The following is a 21,451-nucleotide window of genomic DNA, read 5'->3' as shown; positions in this document are numbered from 1 at the left end:
AGTGTGATCAACCACCATGATGTAGCCCCAAAGCCTTGTGTTTCTATAGACTCATAGAATGCAAGAATTGGCTTTATTGTATTGCAATCAGAGCACTGGACCAACCACTTCACAGAGGAGATCATAAAAAGCTTGCCCAGTGTTTGAAGTTTATCTATGCTACTCATCAAGATCACCACAAAATAATAGGTGACTCCAATAACACCTCATCAGTAATCATTTTATGTAGCATCATTTAAAAAAATCAATCACCACTCCATTATGTGTAAAATATTTATATTTTGTTTTATTTTATTTTTGGAAAATTGGAAATTGAGGGGTGGGGTGGAGGGTGGAAAGGTGTGTCCTTTCCACTCATGACAATGTGTCCAGATCCACTAGAGATGCAGCTTTCCGTCTCTGTAGCATACTAAGCTGCAGAAACACAGAAAAGAGGAGGACAGGAGGTTAATTCAGATTAAAATAGCTTCAGACATTTCAGCTAACTTTTCCAACTTGATGTTCAAGAAATGATGAAAACATGATGTTGATCATTTTGAAATCTTTGTCTTTACATTCTGTGCATTTTGCTGTGTATTCATGTACTGTTCTTGAAAGCATCAGTCATGTGATTCTGTCCATTTTTCAATTACAGTTGTATCTACAGTTGTATGTAACTTTTCAGTTCTAATAGTAAATGAAAAAAAAATCAATGTCAGACAGTATGGAAAAATTTATCAAAATATATTTTTTTCTACAGTCCCAGGAAAAAGTTTGTACATCTTTTGAAATTTCTTACCTTTCTGTCAAAATTGGTCATAAAACATGGTCTGATCTTCCCGGAAATCACAAGAAGGAACAACCAGAGTCTGCTTTAACTAATTCAACCCAAAAATTTACAAGTTTTCATATTTTCATTGGCCATAAGATGTAAACATTCACAGGACAGCAAGGCATAAGTAAGTACACCCTTGCATTCAATAGGTTTTAACCCTAAGTTAGTCGCAATAACCTCAACCAGATGTTTCCTGTAGTTGCAGATCAGATTAACAAAACAATCTGGATGTATCTGGTCTCCCTCTTCTTTAGAAAACTGCCTCTCGTCAGCAAGGTTTGTGGGATGTCTGGAGTGCATAGCTTTCTTGACTTCATGCTATATAATCTCAATTGTTTTTTGTCAGGGCTTTGACTGGGCTATTCCAGAAGGTGTATTTCATTATTATGAAGCCATTCTAAAGTCGATTTGCTTCTAAAGTATGGGTTGTTGTCACATTTCAGCACCCATCCTCTTGTGTGCTTCAACTGTGTGACAGACTACCTCACTTTTTCTGTAAAATATCTTGATAAACTTCTTTGTTCATTGTTCCACTGATAATAGCAAACTGAGAAGGGCCTGAGGCACCAAGGTAGCCGCATATAATGATGTTCCCCCACCATACTCAAAGGTGGAGATGATGTTTTGGTGAAGGTGTGGTTCTCCAGTTCTCCTCCAAACATGACATTGTGTGTTCCCCTGAACAATTCAACTTTGGTTTCAACGTTGGTCTACAAAATATTTAGCAGTAATTCTATGAAGCATATAAATGCTTTTTCGCAAACCTCAAAGGTGCAGCAACATTTTTTTTGGACAGAAACCCCATTCATTTTAGATTGGCAGAATGAATCACATTTTTAGCTATTCTTGGTTACATCTCCTCTTCCGAGTATGGTGGCGGGAGCATCATTATATGCGGCTACCTTGCTGCCTCAGGCCCTTAACAGTTTGCTGTCATCAGTGGAACAATTAACTCAAGTTTATTGTGATATTTTACAGAAAAAACGTGAGGAAATCTGTCACAGAGTTGAAGCACACAAGAGTATGGGTGCTGAAATGTGTCAACAACCCATACTTTAGAAGCAAATCGAATTTAGAATGGCTTCATAATAATGAAATACGCATTCTGGAATAGCCCAGTCAAAGCCCTGATAAAAAACAATTGAGAGTATATGGCATGAAGTCAAGAAAGCTATGCACTCCAGACATCCCACAAACCTTGCTGACGAGAGACAGTTCTCTAAAGAAGATGGAGACAAGATACAAACAGATTGTTTTGTTAATCTGATGTGCAACTACAGGACAAGTCTGGTTGATGATATTGCAACTAACTGAGGGTTAAAACCTACTTAATGCAAGGGTGTACTTACTTATGCCTTGCTCTCCTGTGAATCGTATGGCCTTATGGCCAATAAAAATATGATAACATGTAAATGTTTGGGTGGAATTAATTAAAGCAGACTCTGATTGTTCCTTCTTGAGATTTCCGGGAAGATCAGACCATGTTTTATGATCAATTTTGACAGAAATGTAAGACATTTCAAAGGGTGCACAAACTTTTTCTTGGGACTGTATATTGACCAGTCCTACCTAAAACTGCACACAGGCAAGAAGAGTCGTTGATAATCATCCAGAATTGTCATTGTGCAAATTCTGACCACTTCCTCCTGTGTTACTGCAACACGTGCATTTATTCACTTTTTTTTATTGCATAACCAAAAGGTCAATCAGAAAAAGTTTGCGACACAGTAACACAATTACACAATTGTAGCACATATTACTGTCCAAGGTAACCGAGAGGGGCATGCCAGAAGTGTTCCATTCACAATCCAATCTCTCCCTCCTCTTCCCAACAAAAAAAAATAAAGGAAGGGGAAAACAAAACAGAAACTGACCACTTAAACCACAGTGGATGCTGTGGACAGATGGATGCTGACGGTATGAACCCTACCTGCTGACTGGCTGTGGTTGCTCTCTGCTCGGCTTGAGATAGGCGCCTCTGCAAACGGCCGTTCCTGTCCTGGTACTCCGCTACCTGCCGCTCGTACTGCACCAGAGGAGGTTACACAACAACAACAACAACAACAACATGAGGCAAAGCATACAGCCATGAATGCAGCACTCCTGTTAAGCCTCCATTAGACAGAAGCGGCAGGGTGTATATGGAAACTCTTAATTCAAGGGCTCAATCATGAAACTGACGCTACACCACAAATGATGTCTTTAATGAACAAGTTACACATTCAACGTGTATTGCCTTTCTCTCAGCGACATTGCCAAACACAGATTTATGAACAGTCAAATCATTCAACAAATGAGGAGCTTTACACCTGGCATTGCTGTGATGAAGACCAAGGCCCAGTCTTTCACAGAGGCATGCTGGTGGACTTGATTTAATTCACATTCAAGAGCAACAGATAAATGGAACAAGTATACCAGCAACAATTGCTGCCATTGTTCCTCATTCACAGTCATCCTGCATACCTTTCCAGCCATCTTCCATACATGCAACAGCAAGCTTGCATAACTGTGGTAACTGATTGGAAGTCACTATGAAGAGTGTTGTTTGCGATTCCACAACTTGTTCCACTGTTTGCGAAATCAGTAGGATGTATGAATACACTACAGCATTTCTTTCGTGACTGCTAAGTTGTTACCATGGCTTCTTTTGACTTTATTTAAGAGTGTGGGTTTTTGAGCATTCTATAAAAAGAATGCGTTATATAACAATGCAAGATTCTACAATTCCATATTGTATTGATTGACGCCCAGAATTCTATAGAACTTTCACTGCCCGAACATTCCCGCCACACCGGTGTGACGGTACACTCTTAAAGGTTAATGTTTAATTAATCATATTGAGTCAGTACAGGACATTTATGTGCATTGCTTGATTGCATTTTTAAGTGGGTAAAAATACTTGCCTCAAGCACTTTTTCATGGTCTGTTTCCAGCTGAATTTCTAGCTCTTGAGATCGCTGCTTCTGTCTCAGAAGTTCACTCCTGAAAGTCCAAAGAATGACTTGTATGATGCAACTGGTTGTCTTTTAGGAGTTCAAAAAATGTCACCCTCCGATTCAATGTATTAAGACTTAAAGTGATACCGTCCCATTTTTGGAAATAAGCTTATTTTACACCTCTCCTTGAGTTAAATGATTGAGCTTTACCTTTCTCCTGTATTTCCTGCCGTTCTCTGAGTATGGCAGTGCAAATTTTACCTCCAAGCTAGCAATTAACATTGAGTCCTATGAGACCAGCTGGCGGCTAACTGGTCACATAGGACTCAATGTTAACTGCTAGCTTAGAGGTAAAATTTGCCCTTCCATACTTAGAGAACGGTTGAAAGTGCAGGAGAAAGCTAATACTCAATCATTTAACTCAAGGAGAGGTGTAAAATAAGCTTACTAAAATGGGACAGTATCACTTTAAAAATGGTGTGTACTGTATGTATAAGGTGAAAAGACTGAGGGGGGGGGAAACCTACTTGAGGCTGCTGAGCTTGGATTCGAAGGCCTCGGCAAGTTTTTTGGCCTCTTCTTTCCAGCGTTTGGTGGTCTTCTGCTGGGCCACCAGAAGCCGGGTGAGGTCGGCACTGGAGCTCTGCCGGCTCTCCTCAAGCTCCCGTAACCGCGCGTCCAGGCCCTGTTCCTTCACAGAGAACTCCTGCTCCATGTGAGAAACCTGGAGGTAGGAGGTAGGACACACACACACACACACACACACTTTAAGCATGTATGTTATAACAACACAATGAGCTCTTTCTGCGTTTTCGGCGGCAGTTACGACTGGTGTACATTTTATCAGTGTTTGCGTGACATGTCAGTAGTGCGGCCTGCCGGCGGCCTGCCAGCATGACGCATGCACACGCACACGCACACACACACACACACACAATACATTAGGCGGCTTCCAAACATGAAGCATGCTGGCCTTGGGGTAGTGTACAGTGCTGTAGATTGTAATGTCTGTGTAACACATGCGTACATACACCCCCCCACATGCCCACACACACACACCTGCTGTTTGGCTTTCCTCTGTGCGAGCAGGTTGGCTTTGCGCTGCTCCTCCATCTCCTTGCGCAGCTGCTGGTTCTCCTGCTGCAGCTGCAAGCGGTCCTCGCTGATGGTGCCGCAGTCGTCACGAGCGGCCGCCAGCGAGGCCTGCAGACGACGCACCTCGTCTTGGCACCGTGACAGCTCCTCCGCATATCTACACACACACAGACACAGACAGACACAGACAGACAGACAGACAGACACACACACACACACACACGCACACGCACACGCACACACACACACACACACACACACACAAGGGCTTGACATTCATATCGTTTCTTTTTTTTCTTTATCATTATGCTGTACATCCAACCTCAGAAGATGAGGTGCTAAAGCAAAAAGATAAGTGCACAGCTTTCTATATGGAAATAAATCAAACAAATAGAAATGGATCAACTGAGCTTTTTCTTGAACTTAGATACAAACAATTGATACAAGGTGCAGGCAACAGAATATAGGCTATTCTGATATGTCATACTACAGAATAGACTCCCTGCCAAATTGGCTTGTGACACTGAAATTGTTACCAGCCACAGCCAAGTTTTTGGCCGGTTGGCAGGTGCCAGTGTCAAGCCCTGATACACACACGTATATCGCTTTAGTGCTTCACATTCATAGAGCCTTCACTGTAAAACTTTTTAATCACATTATGTCCTTCAACATGGAAAAACAGTGATCAAAAGCACGGTGCTACGTTATTCAACAACCTGTCCTGTGCACTACGAACACTTGCTTTTCTAGACTAAGACTAAACTCCATGTTCCCACGTGGACTGGAATTTCAAGACACTCATTTCTTCTTCAATCAAGTATCTCCGATTACACCAACAAATTCCATCTGCCTTGATCAAAAAGTTGTGTGTAGATGCGGGGTTTTTTGTGACTTTTCAGTCTCCACTTACTCCATCTTCATCTTCTTCATCTTGGTCTGTGTGCTCTGGAGAGTGAGGTGTATATCGTCCTTTAGCCGCTCCGCATTCAGGCACCGTTGATGTAGGACCTCCATTTTACGAAACTCAGGCTCACCACTTCTTCCTTCTTTGTACATCTGACAAGTAAAAAAAATATATACAGGGCGTCCCAATTCAATGTATATACACACTTTAAGTCATTGTGAATTAACAGTTAAAATTCATGTAATTTCCAAAGTGTGATAGAATTTACAAAAATAATTGTATTGTTTTGTCACCACCGGTTCTCAAACTGACATCCATTCGGATCCAAGAACGGCTGACAACTATCCTAGCGAGATAGGGCGTTTACTAGATTTCTAGCCGACAACACTATTGCACGCTATTCTCTTGGAACCTTTGTGCTTTCATTTTTGATGGCTGTGCTGCATTCATTTTCAGTGATGTTTTTGGTCTTGACAAGACATGAGTGATTTCTGTAAATTCTATTACACTTAACAAAAAAATTACATCAATTTTAATACATACCCAATTTACATTAATTTAAAATGTCTGTACGTTTTAGGATGCCCTGTGCATGCAAAGCCATGTCAACTCAACTCCTAAAGCAACATTCAAAAGGAAAGAGGAGTTAAGACGGTTGTGGGATTTCATGCTAAGCAGTGTTGTCCTGGTTGGTCCTTGCAATGTCGTTTTGGGTAGTGTGCGCACATCCAAAGTCACTTGTTGCAGGTGCCAGACAAAAGCGTCAGACAGTTCAAGAAGGTAGGTCTGCACACTGCAGAATCAGCTCCAAAAAATTAAGTTCATCAAATTAAAACAGCTTTTAATTTAAGTTTTGATTTAATGTTGTAATTCAATAAATATATATTTTTTGGAGCTTATTCCGCAGTGTGCAGACCTAGCTTCTTGAACTGGTCCTTGCAGTGCTGTGTAGCTTGAATCAGTATGTCTGGAGGTCAGGCTCATCTGTCCACAGGAAAGTCATCTCGTACTTACCTTTTCGAGTTCCTCCTCCACTGCTTTCCTCTCCCGGTGGGCCCGGTCAATCTGCGATTCCTTATCAGCACATTCCTGTTGGCAGCCAGAAAGGCCAAACATAACAGCTGCCATGAACCATTCAAATCCACTGTCTAGAGCATCGAAACATAATCATTGCCTATCTATGCCACACCACATGGATTTCTGCGAAGAAGCTGAGTGATGTGGCACACTCAAGAGTGCTTCTAATCTTCTCTAGGCCACTAGAGGTACATTACCAGCTGGAGAGCAGACAGCTCCTCTGCCATCCGGTGGATCTGGACGTTGCACTGTTTCCTGACATTCTCCACCTGAAACATAGCAAGGAGGACATCACGAAGAAAGGTCAAAATATGCTCTTGAGCTCTTGGGCTACTCTCTCCAAAGATACTGTGTCCAGATGTTCACTAGGAATGAAAATTACCGAGGAAAGCAAAAAAGAGGCGACCCTGAACTGAACAGGTTGAGCAGTGTCCAAAGTCTTGCATATCAGCAGCTGGACTTCACAATCGGTCACCATAATAACGTTCATCAGTGCAGGCAATATATATCCATACTGCCGTCTGCCGTCTTAATACTGACTCCTGAGTATAAAGATCATCAACAAAGAAATCCAAAACCATTACTAACATGGACCACTGTTGCGATTCCTAATAGTGGTACAATAGGTCTAGTTACTTTGACCGGACTTCAATGCTTTAAATACTAGATGCTTTTTTACACTCCCAATTCACACTTGAATTTACAGTGCTGTTATTACATGCCTGACTAAACATTATGTAACAAGGACCCTTGTTTCAACACATTTATACAAAATGTGATGAGACTAAGCATCCAGGAAGGATGACATATGCACGTCTTATCTTTTATACTAGCCATCAATCAAAAATGAACACTTTACACCTAAAGTAATTCTTCCAGAGTTTTATCAGTAAGAACCTATGCCCCCATCCAAAAAGATTCAAATGACTCATTCAGTTGCACTACAGACTATTCTAAGAGTATTATTTCATTTAACATCATCGATCACCCATCTGCCCCAAAGGCTTACCATTCTGGGCATTCTCTCTGACTAACCAAGCACCCCCAACTAAATGGCATATGGCAGTATACAGGTATCATAATGCACCAGGACACAGATCAGCAAAAGTGCACCACCATGTGGCTCGAACATGAAATACAGGGCTGCCAGTAGCACAGACCTCCCTGCGAGTCCTCACGGCAGCATCCTGGACCAGCTGCTTCATCGCCTCCTTCATCTTCTCCATCTCCTCCGTCTTCTGCTTCTCTCGCAACTGGGCCTGGGGTCACAGAATACTGGTGTTATAGTGTCAATCAGAAGTGTTCATTTCTGGACAATTTTCAACTTAGTTTCTATTACAAAAATGGTTACTGTAGTTACTGAAGTGACATTACACATAATTACGGAACAGACATAGATGCTTGCTCTGAAAAAAATGAAATTTTGGGCACTCAAATTTAGTTAGCCGTATCAATGGCAATTTAGCACCCTCATATCCATCTAGTTTATCTGTGCAGGATAGGCAATGTCCAAGAAGTGCCTTCATTTTGCCAAAGATCTTAGAGTTCCTTAAAGGTACATTCACACACATCGCAACTAGTCACTCATTCAGCAAGAGAAGTCAATAGAATGTTTATTTATTCCAATCCAGCAGATGAGGAGAGTACAAGCAAAGTGATGTGGGCAGATTCAGAGATATAAATACTTTAACTAAAGAGTAAGCGAGTAACAAATTGGAAAGGAGATTTGGATTATTGACAGTTAACTTCTCACTTTTGCAGTGACAGTTAAAGCTGCGGGAACGTTCCATAGAAGCGAGTAACTAGTCGCGATGTGTGTGAATATAGCTCAACAGTCTGATGTAGTAGTTTCAGCAACCTGGCTAATTACGTATACTTACTGGTGCCATTCCTCAACCATTTGGAGGAGATAATTAGTGAAAGTCATCCCATTGCAAAATCCAACAGTTGAAGTAATGCATTGAGGAACCATAAAGAAACCAGACCTTCCCACAGCAGACGATTAAAAAAAAAAATCCATTTGAGTAAATTTCACCATCATCATCACACTGCTCACCTGTTCTTTCTGAAGTGAGGCCTCCTCAGCCAGCTGTATGGAGTCGCGCACCTTCCCGTAGGCCTCGTACTTCTCCTCCTCCAGCGTGGAGCAGCGGCCCTGCAGGTCGCCCACCTGCCGCTCCCACGCCACGCGCTCCCGTCGCAGCTGCTCCGCCTCCTGAGTCGCCACCTTCAGCCTGACATGGGGCACAGGGATGGGTGAGAAGCCCTGTGATGCTGTGACTGGCCAGCACGTCACCACGCTGCCTCGAAGGACATCTGCCTAGAACTTGTGATGTGCCATTCCTCCATACCAACAACCCTGCTTGGGGGGTCCCCAATTGTCCAATGAATAAAGTACCAAAAGGATCACTGAGGGGGTAGAACTACACAGCCCCGAATGGTGAAAAGCTTAGCTATTACAACTCACTGCCAGCTTACACAGCGGGTTTCTAGCAGTTGTCCTATAGACTCGCACTGACTACCTCAAGTTGTAGGTGTGTGTGGGACACTGTGCAAAGTGTGTGCTTGCAGAGGAGGGGTGGTGTAGCAACATCATACCGTACCTGCCCTCCAGCTGCCCCAGGGCCGTCTGGAGCTGCTGGTGCCGCCGCTCTGATGCCTCTTCTCTGCCCTGTGCCTCCACAGCATCCTCTTCCTGAGTCAACACACACACACACAAAGATAGGACAACCTGTTCAGAGAGGTCTTTGTTCTTTACTCCTCTTTTTGGAAATGGTTAGAACAGTAAAGAACAAAGTCAATGGAGTTCAGGTAAGTTCGCAGGATGCCCTTGGTAAGGCAACTTTTTTGTCCATTAATATTGCTAGATTTTCCATTAATAGTTAATTGTCCGCTAATATAGCTACAAATCCACAGAGCAGCAAATACGTACATCTATTAACCAAACAAGTGAATACTCTTACTAACCAAATTATGGAATTGTGTTGGCATAAAAACAGGAAGTCCACAGGTTAACAGCCATGTCCCTTTTTGTCCGTGACAAAACCACTGGGAACTATTGAGCTACAAGATCAAATTTATCCAGTGTATCTAAAGAAATTACTTGCACTTCAGCTATTGATCAGTCTATTTAAGACATACATTCTCCGGTCAAAGAACAAATGCATGGCAAGGGAGCATATATTCCCTCTGAGTGCAAACAATCAGAATACATTATACTCTCTTCACATAAATTGTCTTGATAGAATGATGACTAAATTTGTTCTGTTGATTGGTTACAGAGATCTTTTTAGCTTTTGAATCTCTTTTTACTGAAGAGGCATAACAATTCAGAAAATGGGGTGAAGCTTCTGTACCAATCCAACCCTATGCCTTCAACCAATTTAACCAAAAATCTAGGATAAAGCCAGAGCATTCACGTCTACACTGTTACTTGAGTGAAGCACAACATTTCAGACATCAGTTTTGGGTGTGTAAATGGCCACTCAGAACAGGTGTTAGTGGCAGCCTGGGTGAAGAGGCTGTGGACCCTCACCTTCCTGTGCATCTGCTCCTGAACATTCTGAAGGAGGCGTGTCATCTCCTCCACTTTACCAGTCGCTGTTCGCAGGTCTACCTTTGCCTGTCTGAGGGAGTTGCATAACAAAACGTTGTCGTGTCATAATTAGTGTTTCTGCCACAAGAAACAATTGCAAACATTTCTCCATTGTTTGTACAGGTTTTTTTCTTGCAAATCGACACACAAACCAAGAACTAAATGTGAGTGTAGAAATCAGGCCTAACAGACCAATGTTTCCTTCATTTGAAGCACATTATAGAAACACCACCAACCCTGTGCAAATTCTTTACCTGAAACACTAATACCTGGCTGAGATAGAAACAATGAAGCCTTGTTTGCTCAATGTAGCCCTGTGACCTACATGTACATTACTGGTTAAACTTGGGATAACCTCTCTACTCCTGTCAGTGTGGCAGTGTGTCTGGATCTGGATCGAGACCAAAGCTGGGGCTCCCTGCTTGCCAAGGGACTCACCTGAATTGGCCACGCACCTCCTCCAGCTCCGAGCTCTGCTCCGTCACCGTCTTCAGGAACTGCTGGTTCGTCTGTGTTTGGCACGTGAGGCAAAAGTGTCGATGAGACATGACAATCCAGCCCCATACCACTCATCAAGCCCTGTAAACACCTTTAACTCTTCCCTTTACCCCACTCTCTCTCTCCCTCTCTCACACACACAAGGGCATAGAATGAATACTTGTGACAGAGATGAGGAATCACCCAAAATGAAAATTCAAATAAATAAGGAAAAAAAGAACAAAAAAACAAAAGAGGCAGACAAGGGGACGAAATGAGTACCGGTACTAGAGGACCCCACGCCTATGCTGTCATCAAATATTCATTACAGGGGTGGATAGGGTTTCCCCCAGCCCAGCTCCCTGTGTGACTGCGCACTTTAGGGGAGGAGCTAGAGCCCTAGGGAAGCTCAGGTGAACTGTAACCTACGTAACTCTGTGTGTTGAGATGCAGAGTTATAAGGATTACCAGTGATCTGAGAGCATTACAAATTAGCAGATTAAAGGAGAGTCTAGCGTACGCACACATACAGTGATAAGTATGCTACTTAATGAATGGGGCTCGGTTTAAATTCCTGCATGGACCAATTTGAGGTGACGGCCTACCATATTGAGGCACCGGTGTTCTTAAATCCAAACAACAGGAACACCTCTACTGCCTCTTCCCACTAATATAATCCATACCATGCATACAATCCATCTGCAAAGTCTTACATTAGTCTCATTGAGCAACAACCCCTCCCTGAAAAAAATGGCATCATAAACATCATACAATAACTCATCAACTTCATTCTACAGGGCCTTACCAGGTCAAGCTTCTGGTTCATGGTTTGAAATTTCTGCAAATGCTGCTGAACTTGCACTAGTTGGTTCTAGAACAAAAAACAAACAAAAACAAAAACAAACACAAAACACACAGATTAGATTCAAAAGCATGTTCAGGTTCCTGGATCAAAAGAGGGCATTCATTAATTTTCAGTAACGACTCAAATGAAACCAATTTCCTAGTTGAGGTGCTTGTGCATCTTGCAGGATGCTGCAAAGTGCCATTCTGGCACCACCTAGTGACCATATAATACAACCGCATGCTTGACAACAAAAAAAGGAACCATTATAGAGCTCAAAGTTAGGTGAAGCAATTGATTAGGATTTTGGCTTTATTTACAGCAATACATTTGAGGTGCACAAGAAATACTCACAAGAAGTACATTGGCCAAATTTGACTTTGACTGATGTAATATCAATGAAGCAGCACAATTAACACAGCCCATGTCTTCATGATCTCCATCAAATGGTGGACTCGGCTAACGAGACAGCAGGAGTTAAAAGACAGCAGGAGTTGGAGGAAAAGAACGAATGAGAGGCTGGAGAGGATGTGGGCAGGGGAAACGGGAGGCTGTAGAGTAGTGACAGTGTGAGAGGGAGTGAGACTGGCTCACCTTAATTTGTTGGTGCTGGGCAGCCTGTGCTTGGCCATCCGTCACAGAGTTCTGATGCAGCTTCTGTAGCCTATCCACCTCCTGCACAGATGTCTGCCACATATCCATAGCCCACTGCTTCTCCTGCAGGAAGACAGGCACACACACACATAGTGCAGGAAAAAGACACAGACACACGCGCACACACACACATTACACAAAATAATACATAATGATAAAATAATATCATTATTATAATACAATAAAGTAAACATATCCAAGGATGATCCAAAAAAACACAGGCTTTCATAAGGGGACATAAGTAACGTTAAAGGGGTATGCCACTATTTTGGGGCTTAATACAGTTAAAATCGTTGGCTGGGGTTTATAAAGGTGGTAAAGTGTCTTATTTTTCATGTAAGCCGGTGTCTTGCTTTAAGACAAGTTAAAAGAGGGAATATGTCGCTAAGCTAGAGAAAGTCAATGTATCCGTGTAGCATGCTACAATGCTACACGGATACAATGACTTTCACTAGCTTAGCGACACATTCCCTCTTTTAACTTGACTTACAGCAAGACAACGCTTAACATGAAAAATAAGACACTTTACCACCTTTATAAACCCCAGCCAACGATTTTAACTGTATTAAGCCCCAAAATAGTGGCATACCCCTTTAAGCGGAAAACAGTCTATGGTTAATAGGGATTTCCAGTGAAAATAGTTTCGACATAATTAAAAGTTTGAAACGAGGAAACTGAACTTGAAGTTGGCCACACTGACAGGTGTTTTTCAGAGAGGGACCAAATCTGCAGCAGGATAATTGAAGTGTACAGTGGATATGATTGTGTTGGTAAATCCACAGCACTCACATTGCCTACATGTTCCAGCTGTTCTTTTAGGCTCTTCAAGATTACATCGTCTGCTCCGGAGTCCACATCTAAGCCAGAACCCACGGGCAACATCTGAATATGTCTTTCCACTGATGTGCGCAGCTCCGAATGCAGCCTATTTGCAAACAGAGCCCCCATGGAAAACACAACACGATGACAGAAATGTGACTAAAACAAGCAGACAGGAAATCAGAAAAGAGTATCTATTAAACAACATAGGGCTGCACAAGTAATTGAAATTAATTGAAAGTTGTGATTTTGGGCACGGCAGTAATGATTTAATCGTGATCACACAGGGGGCGACCTGCCTTCTTTTAAGCCAGAACATGCTGACAGGCTGGTATTTCGAGCCAAAAATCTGTAAGCTTCATGCTATTGCCTTTTCCTATATTATTACAATTCCGTTTTATTTAGCTCATCCCTTATATTAATTGGTTATACTTCTTTTTGTGATTTGAAATAACATTTAAAAAATGCAGTTTTTTAACGTTGCTTAATAATCGTTATTATAATAATCATGATTTACATTTTGACCCATATAATTGTGATTATCACTTTTTCCATAATTCTGCGGCCCTAATACAACATATGGCAAGCTGTGATCACGGGCGACATGATTATCTTTTAGAAAAGGACCATACACTAGCCTGATTATCATTGACGTTCAAATCTCATCGAGACTTGGTCTGACCAAGAGCATAACAATTAACATTTCCAAAACGGCATGGTTGACCCGCCTCCCTTGGTTTGCTTAAGGTTGTTTGCCTACCGACAAAGTGGGAGGAGTTCCCGTATTTGCGGGAACTCAGAAAGTACTTGCATTGCTCTTGACCTGACTAGTTGCAACGCTGAAAGTGTTGCGTCACTAGGAGGGCACAACCTGGCTACCATACACGGCCCTGACGTGGTCATCCGATAGGGCAACTCGCTTGCCATGCGGCTGACCCAGGTTCGATTCTTGGCCCGGGTCCTTTGCCGACCTCTCCTCATTCGCTTCCTGTCTACCTCTCACACTGTCTTGTCCATAATTAAGTCTATAAAGACCAAAAAAAAATCTTTTAAAAAAAAGAAGAAAAAGGACCATACATACTTTCAGAATTGACTTAGTGTGCATGGTCAGTTTAAGAGATCCAATGTCTACAACGCCAGTTCATTTCCTTCAACTATTTCCATTATTTACTATATTCCTTGTTGACAATGTCTCTTGCTGGCCAGGATAACACACCAGAATCAGTATTATTCAACAGCTTACAGTGGGCAACGTTAGCGTGGTGGACAAAGTCAATGCAATGTGCAATTAGAAAGACATACCTTTCATTTTCTTGGACGACGGTCTCAAGTTTAACTCTGAGGTCTTCCATTTGCCTCTGTAATGAAAACAAAGACGGTCAGGCAGCAATGGTGAAACTTACATTATGAGGGAAAAATCTACATTGAGAGAAATTTCTCGATTTAAAACTTCGGTTGCACCTGGTAGAGCTGTAGTTTCCTTGTCATCTCATCGATGTGCCGGTCATACTCAGACACAAGCGGGCCCATGATGCTACAACAGACATAGAACAAGTGTTTGAGCTTTCGCACTTTTAAAGGATGTTTGGATCACAGTTTGAAAGACATCAAAGGCACTATTCTTCTTAGTTAAAAAGATATGATTACATTCATGTCAGGCTTTCACTCACCTTCTGTCCATTGACCAGGGTTCAATAGAATCCAAACCCATGTACTCGCCTGGCTTTGGGGAAAAAATAACTTCATTTTAGACTAGAGACTACAAACATGCAGATTTATTGGACTGGGCCGGTAGCTTCAACTTAAACTTGCAACTTCTGTGATTTGTGAGTAACTAAAAGAGTAAATTGCAACAAACATGTTTGATAACCTTGGGTGTAGTAAGAAAGGACATACCTGTGAGAACATTGCCGCAGAAATCTGAGGATCTTGTAGCCCACTAGCGGCAGGCTGCCAAGAACCTATGAAAATGCATTCATTAAAGCACCATGTTAAGACATACAACTCCAGAAAAAAACCCTGTATGCACCAACACGAACCACGTAACCATCACCCAGCTACTCGTAACGGACCACAAAACCACTGCCAACCTACAAGACGATAAGCATTTACATGATGGACACATTAGCATAGTTTGCAATACAATGGGTGACACCTCGCACGTAACCAATATGTAGGGCAATGGTAAATGCACGATATGAACATAACGCTAGTTACGAATGTAACTGTGGTTCTATGAATGCCGGATGACCGCCAGAGGCGGCAAAGCCTGTGAATGATATCCTTCGCGCCAGCGCATGTCGAGACTTTATACCAACAAAGTCATGTATGACGCACCTCATGCTTATAAGAAGCCCTGTAGCACGTCATACGTCCTCGGAAAACTTCTCGCGTGTGTCTGCGAGTCCGAGTGACTGGAAACTCTGGCGGTCATCCGGCATTCATAGAACCACAGTTACATTCGTAACTAGCGTTCTATTTCATGCCTCCTGACCGCCAGAGGCGGCAAAGCCTGTGAATGACATATACCAGCACTGTCAGGAGGACGAGCATCCCCATAACTCATTCAATGCATAACTTGGGCTAGGCAAGACACAGCCAAGTTAATGATCAAGAGCAAGTCGCTCCTTCAGCAATCCCTCTTAGGGCTGCCCATGAAGCAGGCTGCTATTGCTATGGCAAGTAGCACTACCTGCCCAATTAACCAACCAACGAATAATATAACATCATCATACGTTGCTGTCATTCAGTGTGCAGTCAAAGTGCCAGTGGGGTTATGGACACTACTCCTGACACAACCCGTGTGTAAGGGGTGCTCCTTAGACATAGGATACCAAGTGACCCACATGCCATACAACATTTGGTCGGACTGTCTTATCCTTAGAAATACAGTGCCTTAATATTTACACAGGGTGCAGACATGCAACCCCATAAGTCAAGCTCAACAGGTACACAGAAGGATGGAGACACATCCTGTATGAATAACAGAGTTTACCGCGCCACACCATGGACGCCTGGCCTTCCTCCCATCCAGTCTGGACTGGCTGAAGTGTCTGTGACTCAATCAATGTTTTATGGAGGCTATTCAAATCAAGGGGTTGCCCTCCAGGCCACCAAGATAGATCCACTTCTGCTCGGTCAAAAAAGGGGGGCCTGAGACACAAAGGAGTAGTAACATAGGAAATAAATATATTACCCAGTGTAAATCACTTGGAGTGTAATGGGCTCTCCAAGGACTGAAGTGTCTTGCTTTTGCTATGAATAAGACTATAAAACATATAGTCAATCATCCACTTAAGCATGTTTCACAGAAATGGCTGCCACGTAAACTCCCACAATAGAAAGACTTGAGCTCATCAAGAAGTTTCTGTAAACAGGAAACTTTTAACCTGTTTTAGGGCACATGACACCTTACGTCAGGTGGTAGTTTCCATCTACACGCAGTAGATTAGTTGAGAGGGCCCCTGTGACTTTAACACAGTCATAACTGCATCTGCACACACTGTGTCTTTAACGCATTCATAACTGCTGGGTTGCAGTCATTCGAATAGAGTGACTTAGGTCAAGGGCCATGCTTGCAGCCGAATGAGGCAAGTATGGATGTCCCAGATACCTGTTCCCCATGTGCCAAGAGATCTACTCTGTGAGGCATGGAGTTTCATTTAGCAGAGAATAGAATAGCCACCGACTTGCTAGACATTGTGGCTGAAATCTGACGCAACACTTATGATAGGAAGTGATGAACTGAAGAAGTATGTATGTTGTTTGGCCAATCATACTCAGATACAAGGCCCAAACTTCACTCTCCTGTGTATATGAAAACCGTATGTGTTAATCAGTGGTTGCCCTGCTGGCAAACAAAAGATTTTCCAATATTGTGTCCATAAATGAATTCATCTACTGACAGGTGGACTGTCTTGGATGGCTCTAATATAGTACCATTTCAACAAGCAGTTGTTGAGCAGAAGGAAGGTGAGCGCGTGTCCCTCCTCTGATGGTTGAAGTACATTGTTGTCATATTGTCTGACTGAATGAGCATGTCATCCCTGCAAGGGCGATAAGAATTGTGTGACAGACAGATGCATTGCCATAGGCTGTGGAGATTTGTGTTCAGACCTGTTGTCAGCTCCATGAATCAACATTTGGTTGTGGGTACCTCACTGCACCTCCAACCTGTTGGGTGTGCGTAAGACCATAGTCAAGGGGAACCACCCATGTGCAAGTGCTGCAACTAGTAGCTCACCTGGTGCTTAAAGACCTGAATGTCTCCGCAGCGAGAGAGCGCTAGCTTTCCGCTTGGTGATGAGGGAGAGTGTATTCTTGTTAAGACCTATACTGAGGCAAGGTGGATTAACCACTGTAAGGGCCATTCCAGCAGGCCCGAGGAGAAACACTAGATTTCTAGTGTAAGACTGCCTTGCTGGCATACAGCAGGCAGAGATGCATATTTCCCATAATCATTGACATTAATGCAATGTCCTCACATGATGGCATGGCCAGTCAAGTAGTATTCAAAATCTGTCTTGGTGGCCAAAACAGTATTCAAAATTTGCCAGCATAGAATCATTGGACTGATTGTTTAGCCAAGCGAGCTCGCTGTGTGTTGTCCGTTTGGGCCAGTTCTTAGTTTAGTTAAGGTTTAACTTATAGGGGCAAATGCAATATCATGTAGGCTGTACAGCAGCCTAACAGAGGAACATATACTGCCATATGTATAGCCATAGGCTAATTTCCAATGTCCGTTGTTAGATAGGCCTTTAAAGTAAAATACATCATAAGGGCTTAAAAGCTGCTGTATGATACAGGTGCAACTTACAGGCTATGCTCCAGTCAAGGAGCGCACAAGCCGGATTTCACACGAGTCAGGTGGCAGAGGTACCTGTATACACTCGGGGGGTGCACTCAGCAGTAGTGCAAGGCATATGGTAGGGAGTAGCCTCCTCAATAGCAATGGTTAGCAAACAAGCAGAGTGATAAGCGATGCACTTGTGCAACAGCATACAAGTAGGCATGCCAGTCCTTTCAGTCAGATTGCATCAATACAAAAGTTGCATGCAAGCCATTGTCATCATAATCCTCATTGTCATGTTTTGATATTAGTAACAGTAGCCTACTAGTAGTAGTACTAGTAGTCGTAGCATTGGGTGACCAAATGAGTGCTTGGTGACTGCTTATGCTTGTCCCACTCTGAGGAATCAGAGACTAATTGGACTTCCAATCATGGGCCTGAAGCAGGCTCTGCAAGGGAGTCGGTGGCCTAACTGTTGCCTAGCCTGTTACCTTCTAACAGGTTAGCTCCTGAATACAGTCCAACAATGGGCTAGAAAAAAACCCTCAGTGGGAGATGGTTTGGGCTTGCCACTGTATTGGGGCATGTCTAACTGCCACTCTTGTGGATTGGACAGAGAATGGCGTCTGACATACCTTAGTTTGCTGGCCCAGACAGCTGGCCAGGTACACCGGAAACGTAAATGAATGGCATACGTCTGAGAATGGTGCTTGCCAGTCAATGTTGGGCATACGCCACAATAACACAAGACAACCCAATCCTGGGTCCCAACTGGAAACCATGCAGGGTTCACTAGTAGACTGCCTTACAGTATGCACAGTAGGGCTAGGTTTGTACCCATGTAATGCAAGCAAGTTTGCAAATGGTAATTACAATCCACAGAATTCAAGCATAATGGTTGTATGACCAGCTCAGAGACCATGGCTAGCATGGCTATGGTGGAATGTGGCAATTATTAGGACTGAGGAAACAGGGGTCCTCATTTAGTCACTTGAACATTATTTGTCATAATAATGTAATGATCCTCCTCTGTGCAGTTACATGCCTTGCCGGTATGACACACCTATCTATGGGTGTACGGCCTCGCCTGGGGAACTAACAGGGTTACACCAGGGGAAAAGATGTTGATATTTGGTTTTGGTCAGTCAGGCCAGCATCAAGGGCATGCCATAGGTAATATGAGCAGGTAGCCACTGTGTTATGGGTAGCTTCTCAATTGGAATTCAGCCAGAATTTGTCAAGGAGTAGTGCCAACAATACACACTCCCCCCTGTCAGGGCTGTAGCCCGTTATGAAGTGATAGCCAGCAGACTGGCATCCAATTGCCATACCATCCCCACTCTCATCTGAATATGTACTGGGGGGGGTGTCATCTCCAAGCATGTGCAAGGACGAGGAGAGTCGAGTTGCACTTAATTCATTGTCTCTCCGTGACCGTGAGATAAACAAGGAGGCAGTCAGTAGTTGCAGTTAGAGTCCAACTCAATTTTACTGCGTGTGACGTTCTCATAGCAGTTCTCTGCATGCAAGAAATTATCACTTAATATGTGAACTGTGAAGGTCAAAACGGGGTGGTCCACCCTTTCTCCAATGCCCATCATCATACCGGTTATCCCGTTTCCCCCGAAGAGAGGGGGGTAGTACTGTGTGCGAGAGCGCTGCGCGAGTGTCAGCGCAAGCAAGTGCTCGGTCGGCAGTGGCAGCCAGTTACAAGCGCATCTGCCGAGGCTGATAGAAGCCGTGCAATGCGGAGAGATCGTCCACTCATACACGGAAAAATGTAGTGTTTTTCACTGTGCAGCTTCGCCCATCTCGGCCGCCGATAAGGCTGTTTTTATTAGTGTTTCCTCAAGGCTGCAAGCGATATACAATCGCGCAGATTGAGCATTCATTCCAACCAGCCGACCACTCAATTCGAGCGTCGCCACTGTTAGCATGTGAATTGATTGCAACAAGAGCGATACAACAGACTAACACAATAATCCGACGCCTAAAAACGTGCATTTTAACAGCATACAGTAAATAAACAAGGCTCTAGTTAACAAGCCATCGTTAACAGACGTACAATAGCAGTAACACTCAACACAACACAAGGTTATTGAGGAGCTAGCTAGCTAGCTGCTGATGCTAACGCCAGTAGTCCACACAGTTCTTACCTTATGGTTTCTCGTTCATCAACGTATAAGTAAGGGATACACACTTTATTATCGGTCAACGGGGGGAACCGCCGCATACAGGGACCAAACTCTTGTGCTTTTGTGTGTGAACTGTGGAGGTGAAAATGGGGTAGTCCACCGCTCACTTCTCCAATGCTTGTGACTGTATTCACTGCGGAATAATATCCACGGGGAGTCCCACCGTGAATAATAATTCCACCTTCCGAACTTCAATACTTACAGTAAGAAAGAGCATAGCTACCTGATGCAGAGTTATCAGGGATGCATTCATGCATATGATAACCCCTGTTCAGAGGTAGCAGCTAGTAGTGCTCGATTCAAGCGCGAGAAGAATAAGAGGACGTATGACGTGCTACAGGGCTTCTTATAAGCATGAGGTGCGTCATACATGACTTTGTTGGTATAAAGTCTCGACATGCGCTGGCGCGAAGGATATCATTCACAGGCTTTGCCGCCTCTGGCGGTCAGGAGGCATGAAATAGAACTTACCTTGACCTGGTCGAAATTCGGTTTCGGATGACATCCTGCAATCTACAGTGCAAGAAACAAGACATTTAGCGTTGGCTAAAGGATAACCTTAATCCATTAACCAAATCCCTGCACACTAGCAAGGTGTGCAACAAGCATTACAGAGTGCACAGCAACATAATGTCTTCTTTAGGGAACCTCGTGCAATCAGGCACACATTGAATAAACTCAACTAGACAGAAATGACCAAAACAGGGAAATTAATCAAAGGTCGTGATTGAACAATGGTGTTAGCTACAGCGAGTAAACTAGTACTAGCTGCTATCAGCTGTCTGTCAGACCTGTTGCCAATTTCCTCCGTAACATTCACATCTCAGCTAGTTCTAAACATCCACTTAACAACAGGGCAAACCCACAACAACGCCTCTCCAGGGAAATAAACGTTTGCGGATGCGGTGTTTAACTAGCTTGCTATGCACAACCTACCCATATGCATTTGTTTAATTTGTGTGTGCGATTGTTTACTGATATGCTAGCATTTTAGGCAACAAAAAGAGTGCAGTGAGTACAGCAGTGCACGGCAGATTATGTATTTAGAGGAAGTAAAGTATGCGAACCAAAATACAGACAGAAGACTGCTAAAACTTTACAGACAAGTGTTAGCATATCAGCTAACCTATACTTACCATACACAGATGGGTTGATTCAGGGCTGTATGACACTAAACGAAATTCAGAAGAATAATTTCGTCTTGCCAGTGTAACAGTCCGATTCGAGATTTGGCGTGATCAATGCAGACAAC

General features: G+C 43.2%; 1 protein-coding gene across 2 annotated transcripts; it reads right to left on the bottom strand.

Moving 5' to 3' along the window:
• Nucleotides 1-259: 259 nt before the first annotated feature.
• sclt1 (sodium channel and clathrin linker 1) lies at nucleotides 260-21,434 on the bottom strand. Of its 2 annotated transcripts, none has more exons than XM_063219605.1 (22): nucleotides 21,336-21,434; nucleotides 20,671-20,712; nucleotides 15,112-15,176; nucleotides 14,886-14,938; nucleotides 14,677-14,749; nucleotides 14,518-14,573; nucleotides 13,186-13,321; nucleotides 12,337-12,459; nucleotides 11,704-11,769; nucleotides 10,860-10,930; nucleotides 10,362-10,452; nucleotides 9,430-9,521; nucleotides 8,883-9,060; nucleotides 7,987-8,085; nucleotides 7,024-7,095; nucleotides 6,764-6,838; nucleotides 5,756-5,901; nucleotides 4,810-5,002; nucleotides 4,278-4,474; nucleotides 3,718-3,796; nucleotides 2,745-2,840; nucleotides 260-414 (listed from the first exon to the last, which is right to left on the bottom strand). In XM_063219605.1, the coding sequence occupies exons 2-22, from the start codon at nucleotides 20,702-20,704 to the stop codon at nucleotides 355-357; spliced, it is 2,055 nt and encodes a 684-aa protein (XP_063075675.1). In that variant the 5' UTR covers nucleotides 20,705-20,712; nucleotides 21,336-21,434; the 3' UTR covers nucleotides 260-354. The 2 variants fall into 2 exon arrangements, with proteins under 2 accessions (XP_063075675.1, XP_063075676.1); XM_063219606.1 differs by lacking the exon at nucleotides 260-414 and adding an exon at nucleotides 2,384-2,468.
• Between the last annotated feature and the right edge of the window lie 17 nt (nucleotides 21,435-21,451).

This window comes from Engraulis encrasicolus, chromosome 16 (assembly GCF_034702125.1).
Source record: "Engraulis encrasicolus isolate BLACKSEA-1 chromosome 16, IST_EnEncr_1.0, whole genome shotgun sequence".
Taxonomy (NCBI): domain Eukaryota; kingdom Metazoa; phylum Chordata; class Actinopteri; order Clupeiformes; family Engraulidae; genus Engraulis; species Engraulis encrasicolus.
This window is presented reverse-complemented; position numbering and strand designations above follow the sequence as displayed.